The sequence below is a fragment of the Canis aureus genome, chromosome 11 (genome assembly GCF_053574225.1).
Source record: "Canis aureus isolate CA01 chromosome 11, VMU_Caureus_v.1.0, whole genome shotgun sequence".
In the NCBI taxonomy this organism is placed as follows: domain Eukaryota; kingdom Metazoa; phylum Chordata; class Mammalia; order Carnivora; family Canidae; genus Canis; species Canis aureus.
In genome coordinates, this window is record NC_135621.1 from 58,328,884 (window position 1) to 58,352,952 (window position 24,069).

At 38.9% G+C, this 24,069-nt stretch overlaps 1 protein-coding gene and 1 long non-coding RNA gene across 2 annotated transcripts in view; one reads left to right on the forward strand and one right to left on the reverse strand.

The window, feature by feature from the left end:
* The window catches only part of SPTBN1 (spectrin beta, non-erythrocytic 1), a 197,885-nt gene that overhangs the window by 38,876 nt on the left and 134,940 nt on the right, over positions 1–24,069 (forward strand). Inside the window, exon 2 of the mRNA XM_077915404.1 lies at positions 16,868–17,062. Within this exon, the coding sequence (XP_077771530.1) occupies positions 16,915–17,062 (148 nt within the window). The 5' untranslated portion in view covers positions 16,868–16,914. The remainder of the gene's footprint in view (positions 1–16,867; positions 17,063–24,069) is intronic.
* LOC144324152 (uncharacterized) lies at positions 330–20,019 on the reverse strand. Its single transcript, XR_013389564.1, has 3 exons — positions 16,793–20,019; positions 1,290–1,404; positions 330–639 (listed from the first exon to the last, which is right to left on the reverse strand). It is a non-coding gene; the product is annotated as an uncharacterized LOC144324152 (long non-coding RNA).

Sequence of the window (24,069 nt, forward strand, 5' to 3'; positions counted from 1 at the left end):
GCCCTGGTTGTGTTGGGGGCCTTGTGTGAAATGCCCTCGTGGCTTGCCTGCTTCTGCCGGCCGCTTGGGTCAGTGCTGCAGCTGCACAGGGACTGTGGTAACCTGGTGGAGCAGCCTGCCCGGGAGGGGCTGGCCTTGTGGGACAAGAGGAAACAGATAGGGAGCGACTTCTGTGTATAGAGACTTTTTGGAGAAAAATCTGATCACATTTTTGCTAAGTTTTTACAGCTCGCTGAGAATTTGTGCCGTGGGTGATCATTTAGCATATTTTGGGACATTCGATAAACACATTTGAAAGCAAGACTGGATTAAAGGGCTCCCAGACCTGCCATTAATCCTTGTAATATGACAGCATCCTTTTCCACATGTAAAATTCGGAGAAATAAAGACAATAAAAATATATTTTTCTTTTAAAGGATATCAGAATTCATTCATCTCTTATCTAAAAGACACTTACTGGCCTCTGATATGGGGACCCCCCCCATCCCCATCTCCACCCCTCACCATGAGAGACAGTAGCTATGATGTTCGGGAAGCTGGTGGTTTTCTGCTTTGTGGCCCCGAAGGCCTCACCTCTGCTATCATCTGGAAGCTGATGGTGAAGGTTTGTTATTCTTGTCAGGAGCCGGTTCCAGAGACCTAAGGAATGTAGCCGGTAATGGGCAGCTGGCATCAATTTAGTGCTGTGGGATGGTCAGGCTGACAGAGTGGTCTGGCTGGACCTGCCCACCCCTCCTGCGTGAGTAGTTGGTTTACATCAGAGGAGGCTGCTCCTGACATTGCTGTCTGTTTCTGGCAAGGGAGGCATGGCAAGAGATGCAGGATACCTCCTGCTATTTAGAGGAAATGAAATAAATACTCACTTCAGAGAATACCTTTTGGGGCTGGGATGTGTATACATGGGTGACAGCTCCCAGCCTGCTTTTCCTGCAAGGTTCTGTGCATAGAGAAAGATTAATGGACTTAGCCTGAAGTCAGACAGAGGTGTGTTAATGAAAAATCTACCTCAGTGTAAAACCAAGGGCATACTCTGGCTTTGTTCTGTGTGTGTGTGTGTGCGCGCGCGCGCTTTTTGGAATGAAAGCAAGGGGGAGTGTCTCCTCCATTTGTAAAGCCTGCTGAGCTGGTTAGCAAGAACTTTCTGGAACTTCCAGAGGGAAGTTCCTAGAGAGTGGGTGAGTGGTAAGCAGTTGCATTGAAGAGGACCAACGCTTGTTGGCCTTGTCTCCATTAGGAGCCAAGGGGGGAGCTCTGCACAGACTCCTGAGCTAGTACATCACCCAGCTCACCTTGAGAAGAAGGCACTTGTTGTCACTGCCATGTTCCCTCCGTGGCGGTGAGGCAGGAGAAGCACTGATATTCCCTGCCTGTGTAGCTGACCTCTTCCCTGGCACAGCAGTCACTCTGGATTTGACACAAAGAAGGATTTTAACAACTGAGTACATTTTAGTCTTCTGGTCGGTGATTGCTAAGTTAAAAAAATCTTGCCCTGTGGAGCTTATTCTCTTGGGCTGATTAATTTTTTTAAAGGGCTGATTAATTTAAAAATGTTTTTTTTGGAGCCTGGTCAACTAGTCTCACCTGCCCCAGGACTGGAGTCTCCATTCTGATGTATATTATACTCCCATTTCTTCGCAGGCTCTATTTGAAGGTAGAAGGATCTCATGGGAACTTGGCCAGTCTTTACTCCACTGTGTAAGCCACTGGCTGCCTTCCATAGTGTGAGGGGTCTCTGCCCCCTGGGTTAGTGCCTTTGCAGTCAGAGCAAACTAAGCAGACCAGTACTTTCCCTGTTGGTCCTCCTCTAGGCACAGTGGGGCAAGTCGTGTTTTAGAAAAGTCTCTGACACTGGCTGCCTACTCCTTCCCCTGGAGGATCCGGGGATTTAGCAGAATTTGAAAGTATCCAAGGCTTAGAGGCAAGAAATCTCCATAAGCATGAAAATGACCATCCTTGTAGGTTACTATTTTGATCCTTGCTCTCATCACTGGTCTCACAAATAGGTCTTTCATTCCTGGTCTTTCAACATACCAACCCTTTTTGAGAAAACAGCAGTATCAAAAACATCACCAGAAAGCAAAACCAGACAACTTCTGGCAGAGAAACTACTAAATGCCTAATTTTTCATCATCCTGTAGCTGAGTATGGTTAAAGAGAATGGCTTTCCCATACTTTCTTGATGCTTCCAAAAGTATTCATTTACTTTTTTCAGAGATGTTTTGGTGCAGTCACGATCTGCCTTTAGAAAGCAGGTAAGATAAGAACACTTCCAGGAACTGTATTTAAAACAACCATAGCAAAACAAATTCCATAGCTGATGTGGTACCTTGGATATTATTTTTTTAAAGATTTATTTATTTGAGAGAGTGTGAGTGGAGGGAGGGGCAGAAGGAGAGGGAGAGAATCTCAAGCAGACTCCCCACCAATCATGGAGCCTTTGCTACTTGGGGCTGGATCCTGGTACCCTGAGATCATGACCTGAGCCAAAATCAAGAGTCAGACGCTCAACCGACTGAATCACTCAGGTGCCCTTGATGCCTTGGTTATTTGATTTGGTTTGTCACCAACTCATTTTTTGAGGATGTAGCTACAAAATGACCAGTGCTAGATGTGTGTGTATTGACTTTACACTAGGTGGGACCGATGAGTTTACATCCCCTCCACTAGAGCAGAAACTGGATCAGAGAATCACCAAATAATCTCTTAAGGAAACTACTTGAAATGTAATGCCCTTCTCCCTAAACTGAAGAAGCAAAGAGCGGTTTCATTTAAACAGTATAAACAAAGGATTTATGAAGCACATTATATTCTGACATTCCAACTTTCTTAAAAACTTTTGCTTTTTCACATCTATATAGATGTCAAGAATGCCTCTGCCTTTTGCTTAGGACAACACCATACTCAATAATATGTTCTGAGTGACAGCATCGGCAGTAGTTTCTAATTGAAAGTTTTCTTAGAGGACACCTGGGTGGCTCAGTCCTTTGAGTGTCTACCTTCAGCTCAGGTCATGATCCCAGGGTCCTGGGATTGAGCCCCACGTTGGGCTCCCTGTTCAGTGGGGAGTCTGCTTCTACCTCTCCCTCTGCCTCTCTCTCTACTTATGCTCTTTCTGCTTTGTCTCTCAAATAAAATATTTTTTTAAATAGTTTTATAAAGAACATATGTTTTACTTGGTACTTTATGATATTAATAAAAGTATAAGGTTGTCTAGTAAAATAATTATTTTGATAAACATTTTCAATGGTGCACTTGAGATTAATGTTTATATCAAAATGCAAAAGCCAATTTCGAAATTTTTTGCCCATTTTTTTTTCCAGCGGGGTTGTGCAATCCGATGAAAATATTTAAAAATGTTTGCAGAAGAGTACTTTTGTTTTAAAGAGAATCAAAATATGTGGAAACACAAAGACTGACTATAATTAAGGTAATAGAGATTCAGTTAAAAATAGGAATGGAAAAGTCATTCTTTTGAAATATGTCTTGAGCCCCATTGAAGAGAGTATCATGCATACCTTGGGAACCAAGTTTCAAGTACTGTAGTACTACTACAGGGTGCTGATCACAAGAATGGTTAATACTTTGTGGTTAACCAAATCATAGTGGCCTGCTGGTTGGAAGCATTCATGTATAGCCCGGCTTCCCACATGGTACTTGGTTTCCTCTCCAACTTTCTTGTCAAATGCTACTTAACCACCCTGTGTGAACTGCTGGTGATAGGGGAACCAGCTCTCCAGGCAACCCTCTGCATTTTTGGAGAGCTCAAGTTGTTAGAAAGCGCTTTCTAACCCTGAGTCACTATGAATTTGTTGCTTCCTGTCTGCCAAGGAATTTGTGGCAGCCAGTGCCCACATGAGGCCTCTTGAAGCTCCTTATAGATACATGCCCAATGTCCCCTTAAGACTTTTCCCCTTGTGAGGTCCTAGCTCCAGGGCCTGGACTCCCAGGTGTCTTTTTTTTTTTTTTTTTTCTTCTTCCCAGGTGTCTTAAGAGCCTGGCTACCCCTTTCTCAATACTCAATACAGGATTGGTCAGTGCCCTGGGGTGTAACTTCATTTCTAACAACCAAACTATGTTTGCACTACCTGCTGCTGGTACTTTCGATTGAGCTTACCATATTTTCTTTGGACTGCTGTCAATTTTCACCTCTTCCAACTGTGGGTACTTTAAATGTCTAAATGGACTACTGTATGTGTTTTTGAACAGTTTTGAGTCTCCTCTGGGTCCAAGGTCCTTCACTGTACTAACTATACTTTCTGAGGTAGTGAGGAAAGTCTTGTTGGTGCCTGGGCCCTCGGTTATGACTCTGCCCATAACTTTTACCTTTGAGCCCACACCCCTTGAGTATGGCTGTTAAGACGGCGATGTGATTTTTATTTGGGGAATTCATCTCTGTAATTTAAATAGACATTTGAAGTTGTCATTTGAAGTTTTTCTTTTGGTTAGTGAGGGAAGGTTAAAAGTGGTAATGTGGTAAATATAGTAAGAAAAAGAAATGCAGATAATTCTTGACCATTGAGGGGTTTATTTTAGATTTTTTTTTTTTTTTTAGTATTTACAGCTTTCATTTGAACAAATTTACCATTGGACCCATTAGAATTTTTTTTTTTCTTTTTACAGCAAGAAAGTAAGGAAAGTGGTAGGGAAAGTGCTTGTAATACTCTTGGAAGATGAGAAGATTTTAAAGCTTATTCATTAAATTTTTTTGAAGGATCAAATATTCAGGGAACTTTTATTTTTAAAGGGTAAATCAAATAAGGCATTGCTTTCATTGACCCAAACATGCATGCATAATCCATCCTTAATATAAAATGTACTCAGAAAATTACATGTGAAATACAAAGGGAATTCAACTTTACATATGTAAAATGATTGCTAGCTGTAGCAATTTAACAGTCAAATTAATGAAGACATTGTACAATTAAGAAAAAAAAAACCCAAACCCTAACATCTTAAAGTCAATTGTCTATAGTAAACCAGGGGAAATTCTAATATGGAATGGTTTGACTCAAAGCAAAAATAAGGTACCTGCTATAAATTTAGAACAATAACTTTCATTTTTAAAGTTACAAGAAAATAGTATTAGCCAATCAAGACACTTGCTTCAAAGAGGGAAACAAGTTCAGGGTTATTGTCTGTTATGTGCTGGGTATTGTATGTAGGGATACATTGATAAAAAAGAGAGAGGGGGACACCTGGGTGGCTCAGTCGTTGAGCATCTGCCTTCGGCCCAGGGTGAGTCCCACATCGGGCTCTCTGCATGAAACCTGCTTCTCCCTCTGCCTGTGTCTCTGCCTCTCTTTCTGTGTGTCTCTCATGAATAAATAAGATCTTTAAAAAAAAGAGAGAGGGGAAATGCCTAATAGTTCATGGAGAGTACAGTATATAAGGTGAGGTAGTCATTTAACAAATAATCACACATGTAATTATTTTCTGTATATGCCATGAGGAAAAGACACTAGCAAGAGCATGTAATAGGAGGCCTTGAGTTGGGACTGGGAACTTCAAAAAAGCCTTCCTAGAGAAGGTGATGTTTAGGCTGACCTGGTTCTGTTAACCTAATCTTTAAAATCATAAGTTATTAAAAGATAATAGTTCTGTTGCTAATGAGATCAGAAAGCCTTCCTTAATTACAGGATCCTTTTTGGATTGGCCTTAGCCTTTGAGGGCATGAAAGACAGCATCAGAGTTCATTCAGACATCCCTAAATGTCTGGCCACCACTGGGGTACCCACCCCCTCCCCCTGATTTTTTTTCTACACAGAATCCGAATGCTAACAGAATTTATTGCCTCCAGCTCTCAACTTTGCTCATCCTGTTCGTTCTTTACTCTGTTGTTGAGTTTGGCAAATGAAGTAACTAACTTCTTGAAAGCATTTGGGAACGGGATAAACAAAATGCATGTTATGTTATAGATATTTTGGGGAGTAGAAAACTGGTTTATTAATAACACTTCAAGGAGATGAAAGTCTAGGTTTGAATTTGTTCAAGCGAGGAGTTCAAAAATGCAGTTTCCAAAATCATATCACTAGGGAGCTTTTAAAGACAATACTCTGAATGCTCTAGTTCTTGTTCTTTTAAGCCTATTTTCTGCTGTTGGGGGAACAAGGAAAGTTGCTGGTTTCCTTTGCTCTGGAACCTGATTACAGACTTGACCAGATGAAACCTTATTTTCATTTTGAAGTGATTTGAGCAATAGCAAATTTGAATTGCAGACCCATGCCTCTGTAGCTTTGGATAGGCCATGCTTTATTCTGTGCCTTTGTGAGAAGTTTGGTGGGGTGCTGGGTTGGTGGTTCAGTTGGTCAGATTATGGTCTGGCCCTTGTGGTAGATGTGTTTGGTCACCTATGATGAATGCACGCCCTTAGTTGTGTATCAGAGAGCTCCTCCGTGATGCTAAACTTAGCATTTGAACACTGTGGCTCCTTTTTCTCACCTATTAGTGTTTAAATATTTTGGAAAGCCAAATGGATCTCCACATTTACTTTAACTGACCTCTGTTACCAAACTTCACATTGAGCCCCTTTGGAATCAAGCTTTTGAAAGTAATGTGCAGAATTCTAATGGATTTCAGCCTATGTAAATTGTTAAAAGTTGTTTTTTCTTAAAAGTTTTTTTCAAATTGATCAGACCTAAATTTTAGTAATAGAGGCTTGATCGTGTTAAAATGATAATTATTGGAATGTTTTTTTCTGGAATCAATGCCACTTCTCTTTTCCAAGTATCATAGCCCAACTTTTAGTCATTTTGTTCATTTGAAAGGTTACAGAGTTCTAAGTGAGTTTGGGAAACATTTACCAGGCATATACCTGGAAAAGGCTTGCTACTGAAGCATTAACCCAAGCGGTGAGAATTATTTGAACTGATCTCTGAGAAAATTTAACCAGTAATATTTAAACCTTGGGATTTGGATATTAGACATGCCTAGAATTTAGGTCACTTTGCAAAGGGGGATGATTCTTAAAACATTATGTATTAAGATTTATTTATTTATTTATTTATTTATTTATTTATTTATTTATTCCAGATGAGATTGTGAAATTAGTGGTTACTCCATTCCTATCCAAATATGACCTATCTTATTTTGCAACATTTGAAAACAAACTTCTTGCAAAAATGCCTCCTTTCCTAAATGAAATTGAGTGAAGAGAAGGTAGCCCCTTATGTAACACTGAGAATTTTACTGGGTCCAGGATATATATTAGGCAGAAAGAAGCAATGCGTTTCAGAGTTGTTTCATAATTGTTTTTGAGCACCTGCTGTAGTTTAAGCAAGATATGTTGGTGCTGGTGTATAGCAATGAACAGAACAGAGAGGATCTTAGGGTATGTGTGTGTGTGCTACATTCTTCATTTCCTATAGTGTTACTTTTCATTGCCATTTTACATATTTCCTTCATTTGGTCACTATTCCAGGTAGTGGAGATTGGCATTTTCACTTGATAGATTTGCAGAGAATTTTGGCCCATGGCTACTTTAGAAGGAAAAGTCAGCTTCCCAAATAGAAAACACATTATTGCTCCTCTATTGTTTGGGCACACGTGATACTGACTTATGAAATTTCACAAACAATAACACAGTGAAATGCCAGACTCACTGAAATTCAGGATCAGCAGTTTGGCAGCAGTACCATTACGCCTATATTGTAATGTAATTTAAAACTATCTGGGAATAAGAGTAAGACCCAAATATTTATAGTTGACTCAGAAACCCCCACATTGGCCATCAGATCTTTGTGTTAGGTCTGCACTGAGTTAGTGATTTCAATTTTAATTGCTTCTCTCTATAAGGAGAATAAAAACAGGTTTGGCCTTTAATTGCCAGTGAGAAATATTCATATATTTAGTAGAAATTATTGAATATTTTTGTTTGATTCAATTTAGGTGGTTTTGAGACTTACAGATAGACATTGGAAAAGCTCTAATCTTTCTGTTTTCAAAATAAAGCTAAAAAAAAATTTAGGACTTGCAGATTTATATTTAGAATCTAAATGGTATCACAGGCAAGAAAAGAAGCAAGGTATTTTCTTTAAAAATTTAATATACAGGGGCACCTGGGTGGCTCAGTGGTTGAGTGTCTGCTTTTGGCTTAGGTTGTGATCCTGGGGTCCTGGGATTGAGTCTCATATCGGGCTCCCTGCAGAGAGTCTGCATCTCCCTCTGCTTATGTCTCTGCCTCTTTCTTTCTGTCTCTCATGAATAAATAAATTTTTAAAATCTTTAAAAAAAGAATAAAATTTTAATATACAAATAGTAAAAGAATAAATTTCTACTCAGTATATTAAGAATTTTCATTTAAGGTACTCAAATAATAATTCTTTTATAATTCCACTGTTTTTTCATGCAGTTTACCTTATAAAATGGAAGAAGGTCTGAGAGAGGCCTTGTTTTCCCCCTTACATTTTAATCCTCCTTGTAGAAATCTGCTTTTGGTCATTGTGTAATACAAATTATTAAGCTATAGAGATAAATTCTTTTTAATAGAGTGCTTTAAAATAAATTATGGCCAGTATACTGTTTGCTGGTGAAATCTTTTAAAATAATAAATTTCCTTTATAATAAGGGTTAATTTTGCTCCTCAAAGAATCTGGGTCTGTTTTATAAGGACACTAATAATCACCTCCAAATGCCATCACATTGGGCATTAGGATTTAAAATAAATTATGGAGGGACATAAACATTCGGTCTGCAGCAGGTGCTTTGTAATAGGTGCTTTAATTTGTGAATATTTTAGACAGAAGATGGCTAAATCATCATCATTTTGCTTAATAACATATATTAGTGTTTGGGGAGAGTAACCTACTATGAATTTTTACATCAAAGACATGATATGTAGGATAGGAAAGTTCTTTCTACAAAGAAATGTGTTCTTCATCTTCCTATCTTCTAAGGCTACTTTTAAGTCTTTGTTTACTTAAAGGTGATATGTGTTTTTTCTCAGCTTGGCCGTGCTTTTCAACCTTTTTTTCGTTAATCCTTTTCTCCACAAAGGAGTCTTTTAGATACTTTTTTAAAGATACTTTTCCCCCTAATCTCCCATCCATGAAATTTTAATCCTACTCTGTAGATACTCTGTATCTTACCTCAAAAAAAGCACATTTTTTTGGCCCCCTCTCCAAAATAGGGTTAATAAGGCCTTTGGCTGGCTCAGTCAATAGAGCATGTGATGTGATCTTGGGGTTGTGGGTTCAAGCCCCACATTGACTGTAGAGATTACTTTAAGAAAATACAAAATAAAATAAATAATAAAATAAAGTAGAGGGCATCTGGATGGCTTAATCGGTGAAGTGTCTGCTCAGGTCTTGATTGAGTCCATGTCTGGCTCTCTGCTCAGTGGGGAGCCTGCTTCTTCTCTCCTGCTCCCCCTGCTTATGCTGTCTCAATCTTTCTCTCTGTCAAATAAATCGTAAAAAAAAAAAAAAAAAAAAAAAAAAACAATAAAAAAACAACCCAACAAATAAATGAAGTAGGGCTAATAATATTATCTACCTCAAAGGGCTGCTGGGAAGGACTGAATGAAAAAGCAAGTAAAAGTATTATGCCCACAAAAAGTAAGCCAGTATGAAAATTAAACTATTTTAAATACTATTAGCATTTTCTGATGATTTGTTAGACTCATCTGCTTTCTGTATTTTAAAGATTAGATTGAATTCTTGTGGCTCAGGTTTCAGAGGTAACAAAGATATTATAGATTTTGAGCTCATAGCTGTATATGATATGATCTAGTTGTTTAACTGGGCCCTGGTTTCCCCATTTCATTAATTAAGAGAGAAAACAAGTTGGTTGAAACGTTGAATATGCCTATGATCCTAATAAATGTAAATGGATTGTATTTGCCCACAAAAATGACAGAAACACTTGGATTAGATTTAAAAAATAAGAGACATAAGTAAAACCTAAAACAAAATAGAAGGGGATCCCTGGGTGGCGCAGTGGTTTAGCGCCTGCCTTTGGCCCAGGGCGCGATCCTGGAGACCCGGGATCGAATCCCACGTCAGGCTCCCGGTGCATGGAGCCTGCTTCTCCCTCTGCCTGTGTCTCTGCCTCTCTCTCTCTCTCTGTGACTATCATAAATAAATAAAAATTTAAAAAAAAAAAAAAATAAAAAAAAAAAAAATAAAACAGAAGGTGAAATAGTAGAATGGAAAAGATAAACCAGGCATATATTACTATCAATAAACATAGATTTATTAACATGTGAATAGGGAGAAAATAGGCTATTTCAGGGTTAACAACCTACCAAGAAGATAAAATAGTTATGATTTGTATGTATCCAGGGAATTATAAGGAAAATTTGATAACTCCACACTCAGTGGGAGATTTTAACCTATTCTGTCATTGATAAATAAAACAAATGAAAGTTAGTGTACAGTATTGGAGACCACCTTTGTTAACGGTGGTTAATTATTAAATAGGTCTCTGAGCATACTTCTCTCTCAGAGTGTTCTTGTTCTATGAATATTTGGCTAGTTTATACAACTGTATCATACTTTTTGTATAGTTGATGTGTTTCTGTAAAGCTTCAAGTAAACTGGTAATTTTAAAAGTGAATGATACTGGGGTGCCTGGCTGGCTCAGTTGGTAGAGCCTGTGACTCTTGATCTCATGAGTTTAAGCCCCATTTTGGGCATAGAGCTTACTTAAAAAAAAAAAAAAAGTGAAAAAATTCACTTTTATAAAATACTAGGTACCTGACTTTGTTGTCACTCTAGAACTCACCATTTATGTATTGGTTTTGTGAGCAGACAACTCTGGATATTTAAGATGGAGTCTTGGACTTTATTGTGAAGCCAGCTTCATGAACCTGAATAACAGTAGGTTTGCTGGGTTTATCCAACCCTGTGATTTCTTGCAGCTATTTCTCTTTGTTGGCCATTTTGTGCGTGCTGCAGAATGCCTCAGTGGGCACATTACAAACAGGGTGTGACTCAAGTCTTACTTTCTGGAGGCAGAACAGTTGAGAGGGTTGGGGCAGATCTCTCCTGGGTCTCTTCCTGGAAATTGTCAGACCCACAGCTTGATCTCTTCAAAGTCCCTGAGCAGAATTTTTTTTTAAAGATAGCACACCAGCATTCCGTCGTATGCTTTTTCAAGTCTTTTATGAGTAAAGTGGGAGGGTTTTAAGTGTTTGCAGAACATTTGGGTCTGTGGCTTCTGCCAAAATAATTGTTAGCATATGGGTTTCTTCCTCAAAAAGGATTGGCAAATGTTAGTTACCGTTTTCATTTTCATTTAATTTATTAGAGCCTTTAATTAAAATTGGATATTAAGGAGGTGTGTGTGTGTGCGCGCATGATGTGTATGTGTATAGTGCCAGTGAAAATCCCATTTATTCTCTACTTGTTGCTTTACTTCTGAAATCTGAGTACTTCAGACAATTCTTTTGTTGGGTTAAAACTAAATTAAAAAGGGAAACATAAATTTTAATATGTACAAGGAGAAGCACCTTATTAAATCTCTTCACATTTATCAGCAGCCTAGTCTAAAACTGTGACTTCCTTGAAAACAGAGTGCCCAGGAGATCTATGTAGCTCAAATGAATATGTGTTTTGGCCTTTGTGCCTAATAGAGATAGTACCAGAGTGGCAGCTTGAACTGACATTGCGCCTGTGCCCTCACCTTCCAGACCTCCACCTACCAGTTTCCTAGCCAGCCACAAATAAATAATTAGCAAGCATTTAATGCTTGCTTCTAAGCACCCCACTAGGAGTTGAGAAGATATAAGGACAATATGATGGGAACATGACCTCAAGAGCCTAGTGACAATAAGTAAATAGAAGTTTTGTACTCATGAGAAAGTCTGATAAGTGATAGGTCAGTGGTGTATAAGGTGTCTTGCAAGGAAGGACATATGCAGGGTTATCCAAGGTTGTCTTCATTCAGACCAGGAGGTAGTGGTAACTGATATGGGGTAGCTTCCTGGATAAGGTGATACCTAAGCTAGGATTTGTGGGGAGAGGAAAAAGCTATTTCCAGGTCATTTGGAGGTAAGTCAAGAGCCTCCTCACTTTTTTTGTTTTCTCAGGAGCTACCAGAGCTTAGGACAGGAATATTGAGACCAGGCTGGAGAAGCTGATCAGAGTCCCCTCGTGAATCGTCCCCTTTCTTCTTCAAAGGTTTCTGGGCATTATTCTGAAGGCGTATGCCTCAGTGGGTTTTAGTCACAGGATTGAAATGATTAGAGTTCATTTGAGAAAGGTCCCTCTGGTGGCAATGTTGGGGAAAGGATAGGGATTAAAATTTGAGGTGAGTTGCTGGAAAAAGAAAAAAACTGTTGCTTGAGCTAACTCCTGAGGTATCAGGAAAACCAAGTAGCCTTGGGAGCTGAAGATGGGAGATTGGGGAGAGGTGAGGGAGCATTGCAAGGTGTCTAGCTGAGGTAGCTGGGAGAAAGAAGGGTGCCATTCATTGAGAAAGTGATGGAAAGGAAATGGGGTCTGGAGGGAGGAATTATGGGCTTAGTTTTAGATACAGACCTGGTGAACCTTGGACTTAGCGTTCCAAGGAGCAGCTGTGTCCAGAAAGGAGGAGCCAAAGATTAGGGGGTGGGTAACATCACCCAGGGAGATTTTGTGCAGAAACAGAAGCACAGGAAACAAGGCAGTGGAAAAGAATAAAACCCTGTGCATTTATCCAATATCTATATCACCTGGAAAACAGATTTAGCACCTTGGAAAATAAACGGACATTTAAAAAAAAAAACAGATATTTCCCCTCTGGGCTTTGCCAGGTATTATTTATGGAATTTTAATCAATAAAGAGAATCATTAAATCATTAAAGCAATCATTAAATGCTTGCTAATTATTTAAAATTATGGAATTTTAATCATCCATGTCTTTATTTTAATCAATAAATAAACTAATAGAATAAAGAGTATTCTATTAGTTTTAATAGAATACTACTGAAACTTGGAATAGTAATGTTCTAGCTTTTTTTTTTTTTGATGGTTATGACCATATGCATGGAGCATATGCACAAGCTATAAGAACCTATTTGCCTTCTGGGTCTAGGGTAATCATTTCCTCATCTATATTTGTTTTGCTTTGCCAGTTTGAAGAAATAAAATTATTGTCTTCTTACTGAAGCAGGAAATGATGAACCTTTTGAATTTTTTGTATCTTTTAGAAAATTCCAGTTTATAGGATATAGGGCTAGAGAAGAATAATTCAGTGACGGGATTTTGGTTTGCATATTCCTTGTTTTTACACATGCATGTGCACATGCACGCGCACACACACACAGACTTAGGGCAGGGAAGGTAGGTATGCACTCTTAACCATCTTCTCAAAACCTAGCCCCTAGCCACAAAAACTTGGGTATTATTTATATTGCACCCAGGATATTACTGATTTTTATTTACTTGGGGATTATTTAATGAGTTCCTGCTGTGGGGATCAAGTCAGAATCTGGGCCCTCACTAAGTGCATTGGGGGCATTGAGAACTGTTCTCTGAGAGAGTCGATGGTCTTGCCAACCTTACACACTCCTCTCTTGCTTTTCAAGTGGCAGACCCACCAGGCAGATGGCCAGCTTTCTGTTCTTCTGTCCTCCTAATCTTCCCACAGCCATTTCAGAAGTACAGATTATTTCACTGGCTGTGGGGACAAATGGCTGATAGAACCTTGGGAAAATCTAGCCCTTTATAGATAACCTACTGGAGACACCTCTGTGTGTGATATAAACTCTCCTCTCAGCTGGCACTTGTTGAAGTGGGTTGGGGTTTAATGGTGTTTCCAGTGTGTTGGGCTTTTTGGAATCCCCGTGCTACGGGCACACTCATCCATGTCTTTCCTTGACTCTGACTTTTCCTTTACCCTTAGTTAGGTCACACTCTTTGACTATGGCCCTGCTGGGGTTTGGGACGTTTTGCTTTAACATTGCCCTGGGTGGGGAGGAGGGAGAAAAGCTTCCATTATAAAAAAAAAAAAATCAGCTGTTTGATAAGGATATTATCTTAGGACAGATGGAGCATACTGAAGAAAAAAATGACTCTGATATCCAAGTACTTAGACACTCAAGTGAAATACTGGATAAAAGGAATAACTAACAGCATTGATATTTCTTTTGGACACAGACTTCTGCTTCCCACTTTCCTCTTTGAGGAAAATTGGTGTTGTTAAAGAACAAACCATTAAGGAAGAATTTTTAGGACAAAATGTACTTACGTGGTTTGAACAACTTATTTAAAGCTTAGGGAAAGGATTAGCACTTGCTTATTTAGAAATCTGTGGAAAGCAGTCACTGATCTGGGGATAAATCAGTGGTAGGAAGAGGGACACATGGGGGAAATGGTTGTAGTTGGACTTAGGGAGTCAGGTGTGGGAGTCAGCATAGGTTAGTGGTGGCCCTGGAGGCCCTAGTGTGGCATGTTCTCATTGGTCAGCAGGTGGCACCAAATAGCCAGCACTAATCCCGAGAGGTATGTAGTGTTTAGATTTCACCTTGGGTTGGGTTAAATTGCACTTTCTCTACTTGCAGAAATTTGGAATTCATAGTGCCTTCACATTTTTTTCCTGTAGAGACAGCATCCTCCAACGCTGAATTTTATGAAACCCTTTGTATTGACATAGTTATGAAAACTAATCACCTCCAAGGTCAAATGGTACATGACACTATTGACTTTTCTGTTTTTTTGAAGGGCGTTATGACTCAGTGTTAAAAGCAACCAACAGTAAGATCAATAGAATATACGTATTGGCCTAGGTTTCCATAATTTTTTGTGTTTTTATGAAATTGGTAAATACATTACTAATGTACATGTTAAAATTAATCTACTGGTAAGTTTATACTGCTGGGATTGATTATATCTATGAGTATCCAGGATTTTACTCCCATCCAGAGCGACAGTGGGTAATTATATGGGTCATTGGCTTCTTCATTCCTCCAACAAGCTGTCTGTTTCTCAACATAATGTCTTTCCTTTGCCTGGAATGCTATTTCTCTTGATCTGAGTGTGACCTGTTCTTTTTGACATTGAGATCTCAGTTTAAATACTAACTCAGAGAGGCTTTCCTTGACCACCAGATCTGAAATAGTCTTAAACTTTCTTAAACTGAGATGTAATTGATGTATAACATTATGTAAGTTTAAGGTGTACAGAATGTTGATTTATTTCTGTATTGCAATATGATCACTGTAGCATTAGCTAATGCATTTATCATATTATGTAATTAATATTTTTTCTTTTCTTTTTGGTGGTAGTGGTGTGAACAATAAGATCTATCTAGTCTTTTAACTTTGAAATTTATGAAACAGTGTGGTCAATCACCGACTCTATTGCCTCGCTCCACTTTTTATTTTCTCCCAACTATTTTGCCTTGTGTGCTTCTTGTCCGACGACTCCTACAAGGCCTTAGACTTTCCTGGGGCTGAATCCTTATCTTGTTTACTGTTATCCCTGGCATTTGAAACAATGCTGAGCACGTAGTAAAGCTCTTAGTACATTCTGGTTCAGCGGATGCATCATTGCTGCATTGAAGAGGGAAGTAGCTAGAGCCTAAGATGGTCTCCCCTGCAGGACCCCTATGCAGGACCCTGACCAGATGGAGGGAATGCTCCCCACAACCAACCCTTAAAGGTCCAATAAAATAAAATAAAATAAAATAAAATTAAATTAAATTAAATTAAATAAAGGTCCAATAAAATGACTCAACCACTGGAAAAAAAAAAAGAAGAAGAAGAGGGAAGTAGCTATATTTAAAGCTAAAAGTATTCTCATAATTCTCTGAGGGTATTTTGATAAAGTGAGGATAGCAGTGGACCAAGAGTTGAGGCCTAGATTCTTGTTTCTTATTTGTTCCTGTAAAATCCTGTGCCCCCTGGTAGGTCCCTGAGAACTGGGTATTGGTCATAGAATTTGTAAATAATAGCAGTATAGGGATCCCTGGGTGGCGCAGCGGTTTAGCGCCTGCCTTTGGCCCAGGGCGCGATCCTGGAGACCCGGGATCGAATCCCACGTCAGGCTCCTGGCGCATGGAGCCTGCTTCTCCCTCTGCCTGTGTCTCTGCCTCTCTCTCTCTCTCTCTCTCTCTCTGACTATCATAAAAAAAAAAAAAAAAAATTAAACAAAAAATTGCAGTATAAATAATTGCAGTCATTTCTTATTGAGCCTCTATTATGCACTGAAACTGTCCTTGTTGACTTCCATTTACTATCTCATTTGATTGTTGGCACAAATTTTCTAATAGGAAAATGAGATATTTAGGTGAAATGATCTGTTCTCTTATATAACATTGTAATAATTTCTAAGAGAAGCTAAAAGGTTATAGTTAATAGTGGTATAGAGTAGAAATAAATGAGTTCATTCAGAAGCCCCACGTAGGTATTCATCTAGCTCTGATAAAATTTTATTTTTTAAAGGTTTTATTTATTTATTCATGAGAGACACAGAGAGAAAGGCAGAGACATAGGCAGGAAGAAGCAGGCTCCTCGCAGGGAGCCCAATGAGGGACTTGATCCCAGATCCCAGGATCACGCCTTGAGCTCAAAGCAGACACTCAACCACTGAGCCACCCAGGTGCCCCTCCAATAAAACCTTAAAATTGCAAAGCTTAAACTTTATGAAGAGGGTAGAAACCCATCCTGTATTGGGTATCTGTATCTCACTCAGTCCTCTCAACATGGAGACTATCATTCCTCTTTAATGGTGGGGGAGACTGAGGCTCAGAGATGTTAAGTACCCTGGCCAAGGTCACACATGTGTTATGAGGCAGTGGTGAAGTTCAAAATCAGCTTTGCTTGACTCCAGAAATCTGTTCTTGATTGGTAGCAAGAGTTTCAGCTCCTACTCACCTTTATCCCAGCGGGTTTCATGGGCACCCAGTGCATATTAGATGTCTAAATAGGTTTTCTTTCTCTTTCTCAAAGAACTCTAAGAAGGATCTGATGTGGAGGAGCAGCTGAGACAGTTCAAGATGACGACCACAGTAGCCACAGACTATGACAACATTGAGATCCAACAGCAGTACAGCGATGTCAACAACCGCTGGGATGTGGACGACTGGGACAACGAGAACAGTTCTGCAAGGCTCTTCGAGCGGTCCCGCATCAAGGCTCTGGCAGGTAAGTCTTCTTGGGCCCTGTTACAGAGGCCCACGGGCCCTTAGAGCTCTGTTTAAAATCACCCACCCTGTCTCCCCTATAAGAAAGTCAGCTTGCCTCTACTTAAATATGTCCCAGGAGGGCAAGCTGACCATTGCATAAAATAGACAGCTCCATATTTGGAGACTGTCCATCCTAAGGCAAAATGATTGATTTTTCAAACTGCCCTGGGTTTATAGGGATTCTCTTCTTTTTTAATATTTCAAAATAATGCAACATACTGGACTATATGTGGAGAAATATACAAATTAGCCTGTGTGCTGAGTTCCTGTGATACAGTGGTTGACCTGGCCTGTCACAGTAATAGAATACTTTGAGTGACCAAGGAAAATTTGTGTCACATGCAAGGGTTTTAGATGTAAAAGAGCAATAGCATAATCTGGTAAGGGCACATTTAATACTGTAACAGGTAAGTTTGCCATTGATTTATTAAAGTCAGCAGGAACACAGCCTTCCTTTTGTGATTTCTCACTTGCAGTTGAATACTTAGAACACACTTTCACCCTAGCCCTAATTGGGGTGGGCAGTGTCTTGTCCTGAAATTGCCCTGAAAATCCAGAAAAGGTTCCATCATGACGAAAACTAAGCAGTTCTGAATATATTTAAACCACAGATCAGAGTGGAGTCTATTTGAGGTCTTGCATCTGTACTTTGAGATTTCAAATCAAATGATTTCCTAATGAGAAAAGTGGGTTAATGATTTTTTTCTTAATATCTTTGATTATTATCCATAAATTGTAACCATGTAAGCCAGGTAAGCTTTTTGTTAATTTTTCATATAGCTTTTCTTGTTACCTTTATGGTGTAATCTGATTATGATGTATGTGTCATTCAGAATTCTCTTGATGGTAAGCAAAAGTAAAGTGATCTTTCTTTGAGCTTGCCTGATTTAAGGGCATAAATGAGTGATTAAACAGAGAGTCACTCTAGAAGATTTTCTAGCTTATTCATTAACATGGAACCTTATGAAAACCATAATCCTGACTTGTGCTGTGGATTGATTTGTACTTTAATCTCTTAACGTCTTTTTCTTGAGTCTTCATTTAAGTCTTTAGGTCAGTATCATATTGGTGGCAAATTAGGTTTGATCATGAGTCATTTACTTTCTGGTTCTAGACTGTTACGTATTATCTCCCTTTTAAGGAGAACTGTATCTGCAGTTGTAGAGTAGTTCCTTGCTCTTTGTATCTACTCTTTCGTGCAGTTCCAAGGGAGATTCCCACCTCTCCTTAGTATTGATCAGTTGTCCTAACCCTAGGGTGGCTTTCCCTCTGTGTTGTCTAGGTCCCTGAACTACTATAGTTATGATAGTAATAGCATTTATCGTGATGCTTACTGGTGCAGGTACTGTTGTATATATTAACAGTTAATCCTATAACAACCACATATGAGAGGTGTTATTATTATCTACAGTGTATAGACGAGGAAACTAAGACCTAGAGAAATTAAGTAGCTTGCCCAAGGTCACACTGCTTATAAGTGGCTAAGGCAGACTGGCTCCAAAGTGTATACATTCCTATTTTTCTATATTCAGTGGAATATAAAATGATTCAAAGCTCATTGGCATAGAGTATTGATAATGGGTAATTGAAACATGTTTTTAAAAAGATCTTTAAAAGGCTCAGGAATGAATCTTGTGATCTAGAAGAAGTCATGAGTAACCATGACAAGTTATTGAAAAGAAAATGTGTTGCCTCCAGGTTAAATGATGTTTAGAAAAGAAAAAAAAAATGCTTTCAGTGAATCCAGAAAATATCAGGAAAACTATGTTTATTCAAGTTTCTTATCATCTGACTTCCCATTCTGTGGGGACAGAAAAATCTCTGAGCTCTCTAAGAATCTTGTATACTGAAAAAAAGAGTAACAGAATTAAAAAAAAAAGAGAATAGTCCAGCAGTGTCTGGAACACTGGTTTCACAATGTGAGCATGCATCATAATCACCTGGTCATCTCGTTAATTGCTGGGCCCACCCCACAGAGTTTCTGAATCAGTAAGTCTAGGATGGGGCTTGATAATAAGCATTTCCATCAGGTTCCCAGGTGTTGCTGATGTGGCTGATCTGGGGAATCACATTTCGACACTGGTGTTGAGTATTGATGGTTGACTGGTCTCTTTCCCTGGGTGTCTGAAACCATTACATCTAGACCTAGTTAAAGTCTAGTAAGAATTAAAGTATCAAACTCAACAGTTATGTTAAAGGCACACTTTAATGTGGGAGTGGTGTGGAAGGCTGGTACCTCATTTTGAGAAAAGAGAAGTATCTTACTGCCTCCTTATAGGGAAGTTGCATAGTGACAGATTCAGCGTGAGGGAATGCTGTTGTAGGGTTTCTGTTACAAATGCATGTTCTAAAGTGAGGAATCTTGGCTAGCACAGTAGAAATGTATATAACAAGTTTCCTGTTCCTCTTAAATGCTCTACATGTTGAGTCTTCTCTAGACTTCAATCTGAATTCTGAAGTGATATATAAAAGACATTACTGCAGGAATTCATCTTTTTACAGCACATCTTGTATTGATAGTGTAACTACCACCTTGGATTTTGTCCTTTACTAAGGCAAACTGCTTGCTACTAATTTTTACCCAGTTTACAAATATTTTCTATGATTAGGCTGCTGTGTATATAATAGATGTTTTATACATGTAACATACTATTATATATGAAATATTGTATATTCTTTCTATGAGTTATAAAAACTGTTCTTTCAGTTTTACTTGCCTTCTTCCTCTTGCTTTTAACTTTGTGGTATAATAAGAAATAAGTTTTGTTTTTGTCCTCAGTCCTGGCACAGAACTCCTATCCTAAAAGCCTCGGAATTTGCTGAGTGTCTTTCGTTACTCCTGAAAAGCCTTCTTCCTCACACCTGGATATATGTTAATGGAGGTGACTTTAGAGGAAGGCCTCTAGATAGCGTTAGGATGGGATTGGTCACTGAAATGACCAAATAATGATAAGGTGGAAACATTCAGCCCCAACCACCAACCTCTGGGAAAGAGGGGGGCCTGGAGATTGAGTTTAATCTCAATGGCTGATTTAATCCGTCGTATCTACATCTTGAAACTTCCATAAAACCTCCTAAATGACATGATTTGGAGAGCTTCTGGATTGGGGAACACATTAGTGTGTTGGGATGGTGGTGGGTCCTGAGAGGACCTGAAAGTTCTACACTCCCCACCGTACCTTGCATATAGACCTCTTCCATTTGGCTGTTTCTAAATTGTGTCCTTTATAATAAACCAGCAAACATAAGTATTTTCCTGAGTTCTGTGAGTTGTCCTAGTAAATTTTTGAACCCGAGGGGGGGATGTTCATGGGAACCTATGAACTTAGAGCTCTCAGTCAGAAGTATGGCTTGTGTCTGGCATCTGAAGTGGAGGCAGTCTTGGGAGACAGATCTCTTAAGCTGGAGGATCTGCGCCAGCTCCAGGCAGTTAGTGTCAGAATTGAATCACATTCTGGGACACCTGTTTGGTGTCGGAGTATCAAACTCAATAAGATATTTCACAGAGGAGATGGCCTCTCTGGTACAGTGTGGAACATGTCTGTGTTTTAAAGACGTAGGAATCAAGCCTGCCGTCACTTGTCAAGTGCCGGTTTATCCTCACAAAGATGAGTCTGGAGCTGGGTCATTTCCATTGCCCAGGGAGCTTTGCATCTTTCCATTTTCCTTAGACTTTTTTGCTTGAAAATTAGTAAGATTGACAGCTCAGTCACTCATCACCCCTCCTGTTCTTTAGTATCCGAAAGAAACACATGTGGAATCCTAGGGAACTGAACTCTGCAGTCTTCATAACGTGTCTGAGGAATCTCCTGGGGGAGTTGGAAACAGCAGCTTTTTCTCAGCAGTAGAGAAGAGCTTCCTATGAAAGTTTTCCCCTCACTCTAGTTAGGTGAAGGGGAGCAGGTCTCTCAAATCATTAGGTTGTAAAAGGTCAAGACTTAGGAATGTTTTAGAAGGTAATGACTGTTGTCACGTGTTCACAAATTTAATATATATATGAGGCTGGGGAAATTTATGCCTATGCCTGAATGTGTACTCCCATTTATAATTTAGAAGGAAGATGAGAAAAATTTGGTACATCGTGTTGTGTAGCAGAGATCATGCCATGCAGATTCAGCCTTAAGGCAGAGTGCTGTGAAGTGACTTTTATGCATTCTGTAAATGATTTCCCTCATCCCATGATGGCATACCCACATTCCTGACCTCTGACCAAATTGCCCCAGTAGTATGGAACATGTGGTGATGAAGAAAGTGATTCAAAATAAGCTGGGCTTTTTGCAAAGCAGCATTTTATTTGAAATGAAAATATAAAAGCTAATCTTCTAAAGGAATGTAAAAGGTAAATGTTTTCTTTTTACAAGTGATGTGTTTATGGTTGGAGGTTATATTTTTGTACAATCAACACAAACTGGGGTAAGTAGGAAAACTAATCTTTTAAAAACTACATTTCACTTGAAAATATTGATAAAGTTGGGGCACCTGGGTGGTTCGGTTTGTTGAACATCCTAACTCTTAGATTTTGGCTCAGGTCATGATCTGAGGGTCATGGGATTGAGTGCCCCCCCCCCCCCCCCCAGCATGGAGCCTGTTTAAGATTTTCTGTCTCTGTTTCCCTCTGTCCCTCTTCCTCCTTCCCCTCCCCCTGCTAGCACATGCTCTTTCTCTCAAAAAAAATTTTTTTTGATAAATTAGAATTAATATCTTTATACCAACACTCATAACAGTGAATTTTAAAACTTAGGAGGGTATACACCAAAATAGTATTTCTGAATGACTTTCCTTTTTATTTACCTGTATTTGAATTTTTTCCTGAAGTAAAATCTGAACTATTTTGTAATGAGGAAAACAAAGCATAAAAACAAAATCTTATATCATATTCAGGAGTTTTAATTTTCCCCCCAAAATCATAATATAGAAAAGTGGTAGGAAAAAGCCTGTATATAAATGAATATTTTTTAAAAAGACAGAAATTAAAAACAAAGTTCCTTTGGGAATTGTCACTCATCAACATTTATGAGCTAAAATTATGTCTAAGAGCCTTTCTACTAAGCTTTGGACTTGGCAGGAGAAATTGACCTTGAGTATCATGGTTAGTAGAGCATCAAGGACAGCTGATAACCATAGAAAAATAAGCTGAAGGCACCTAATTGTATCCTTCCCCCCCATGGAAAATCTAAGTTATTAGTTGCTATATGTATAGGCCAGACTCCTGTTAAACATAGTCATTTGAGTGACCAAGAATTTTGGTGGAGCATTTAATCTGCTAAACCACCGATATGTTTTAAATATTTAGAACATTGTTGCCTAAAAGAAATTTAATACTAGCCACTTGTGATTTTTAACTTTCTAAGTAAGATATTTTGGTTAATCAGATCATCCAATATATTATCAAATCAATGTACAGTCAGTATAAGAAGTTAGCAAGATACTTTACATTTTTTTCAACTAAGTCTTTGAAATCTAATATGTATTTTGCTGCCCACGTTTCTTACGGTCAGTAGTCACGTGTGGCCAAGGGTTACCGATTTGGACAGTGCAACTCGAGTGCCTTCACACACTTTTGTTGGCTAAAACTTTATAGATCCTGCCAAAAAACCGTGAGCTTTAAAACAGTATCAAGTATTTGGTCTAGGGTATGTTTATAAAGCAGTAAGTAGTTGGCCACTTGGCTATATGTGAATTAAAATTCTGATCAGGAATAATGCATCAGTTGAATCATTATTGTAAAAATGAATACTTCTCTTTTTGTGCTTCCACTATGATTATTAAGTGGATGTAAGGTAGCAACAGACAGATCCTCTAGCACATCTACACGCTGTTGTTTCAGCTGAAAATTTGGCACTGATCTCAAGCACTGTTTTTGGATGTAGAGGACTGAATAGTACACTTGTTTAAAAATGCTTAATTCAAGGTCCCCCATAAGTTGAGATTCACTAATGTAGGAGGGAGCACAGTAGTCCAGATTTTTAATGCATATGGTACACTTTTGAAAAAAATTTCCTGGGACATGGTCCAAATGTTCTCACTTAATATTCATATCTTCTTATCTCTGAGTATTTCCCCCCAAAGTGAAAATCAACTTTTATCTCTTCTTTAAAATAGTAGTCTGCCCTTTCTCCCAGCAAGTAGGTCAGAGTTTATGTTTTGATATCTCGACACCTAAGAAGCCTTCATGTTTGGCCCAAACTGAGTATAGCGGTGTTTCCTGGCAGGAGGAGCACATTCTTCCTCTAACCCCAAGCCTTATTCCCGCTGCTGTGTGGGTGGATCCTCCTGGTCTTACAGGTGATTGAGGCGCCCCCCCGCAGGCCCTGTCACTGTTGGGGCCTTCTAATTTGTAATCTCCAGGAGTGCAGAACATTTCTCTGGGCCTAAATTATGATGCTCATTAAAATTAGTAGGGAAACTATGGGCAGCCAGGGTGGCTCAGCAGTTTAGCGCTGCCTTCAGCCCAGGGCCTGATCCTGGGGACCCAGGATGGAGTCCCACGTCGGGCTCCCTGTGTGGAGCCTGCTTTTCTCTCTGCCTGTCTCTGCCTCTCTCTCTCTCTCTCTCTCTCTGTCTCTCATGAATAAATAAATAACATCTTTAAAAAAAACAAAAAACAAAAAACAAAAAAAATACCCCAAATTCAGACTCAAGGTTTTCTCAGAAGGAAAAGAGCTGAATTCCACATACTGAGAACTGGAGCAGGGCTTGCCATCACTTTTTACCCAGTGGCTGCAAATTTCAAGCTATCATTAAAGTTATGTACTTAAATTATTTACTTAGTTCCAGAATAGATAGACCTGTACATAGATGGAGGAAAACGTGCTTTAAAACCTTAAAAGATTTTTTAAGTTTACCTTTTCCGAGAGATATCTTAATGTCCTTTCTACCTACAATCATGAGTTTTTAATGAGGTGGTTTAGATATTGGCTTTATATTTTTTATGATCTCATATAATATGATGATTTTACTTAGAAA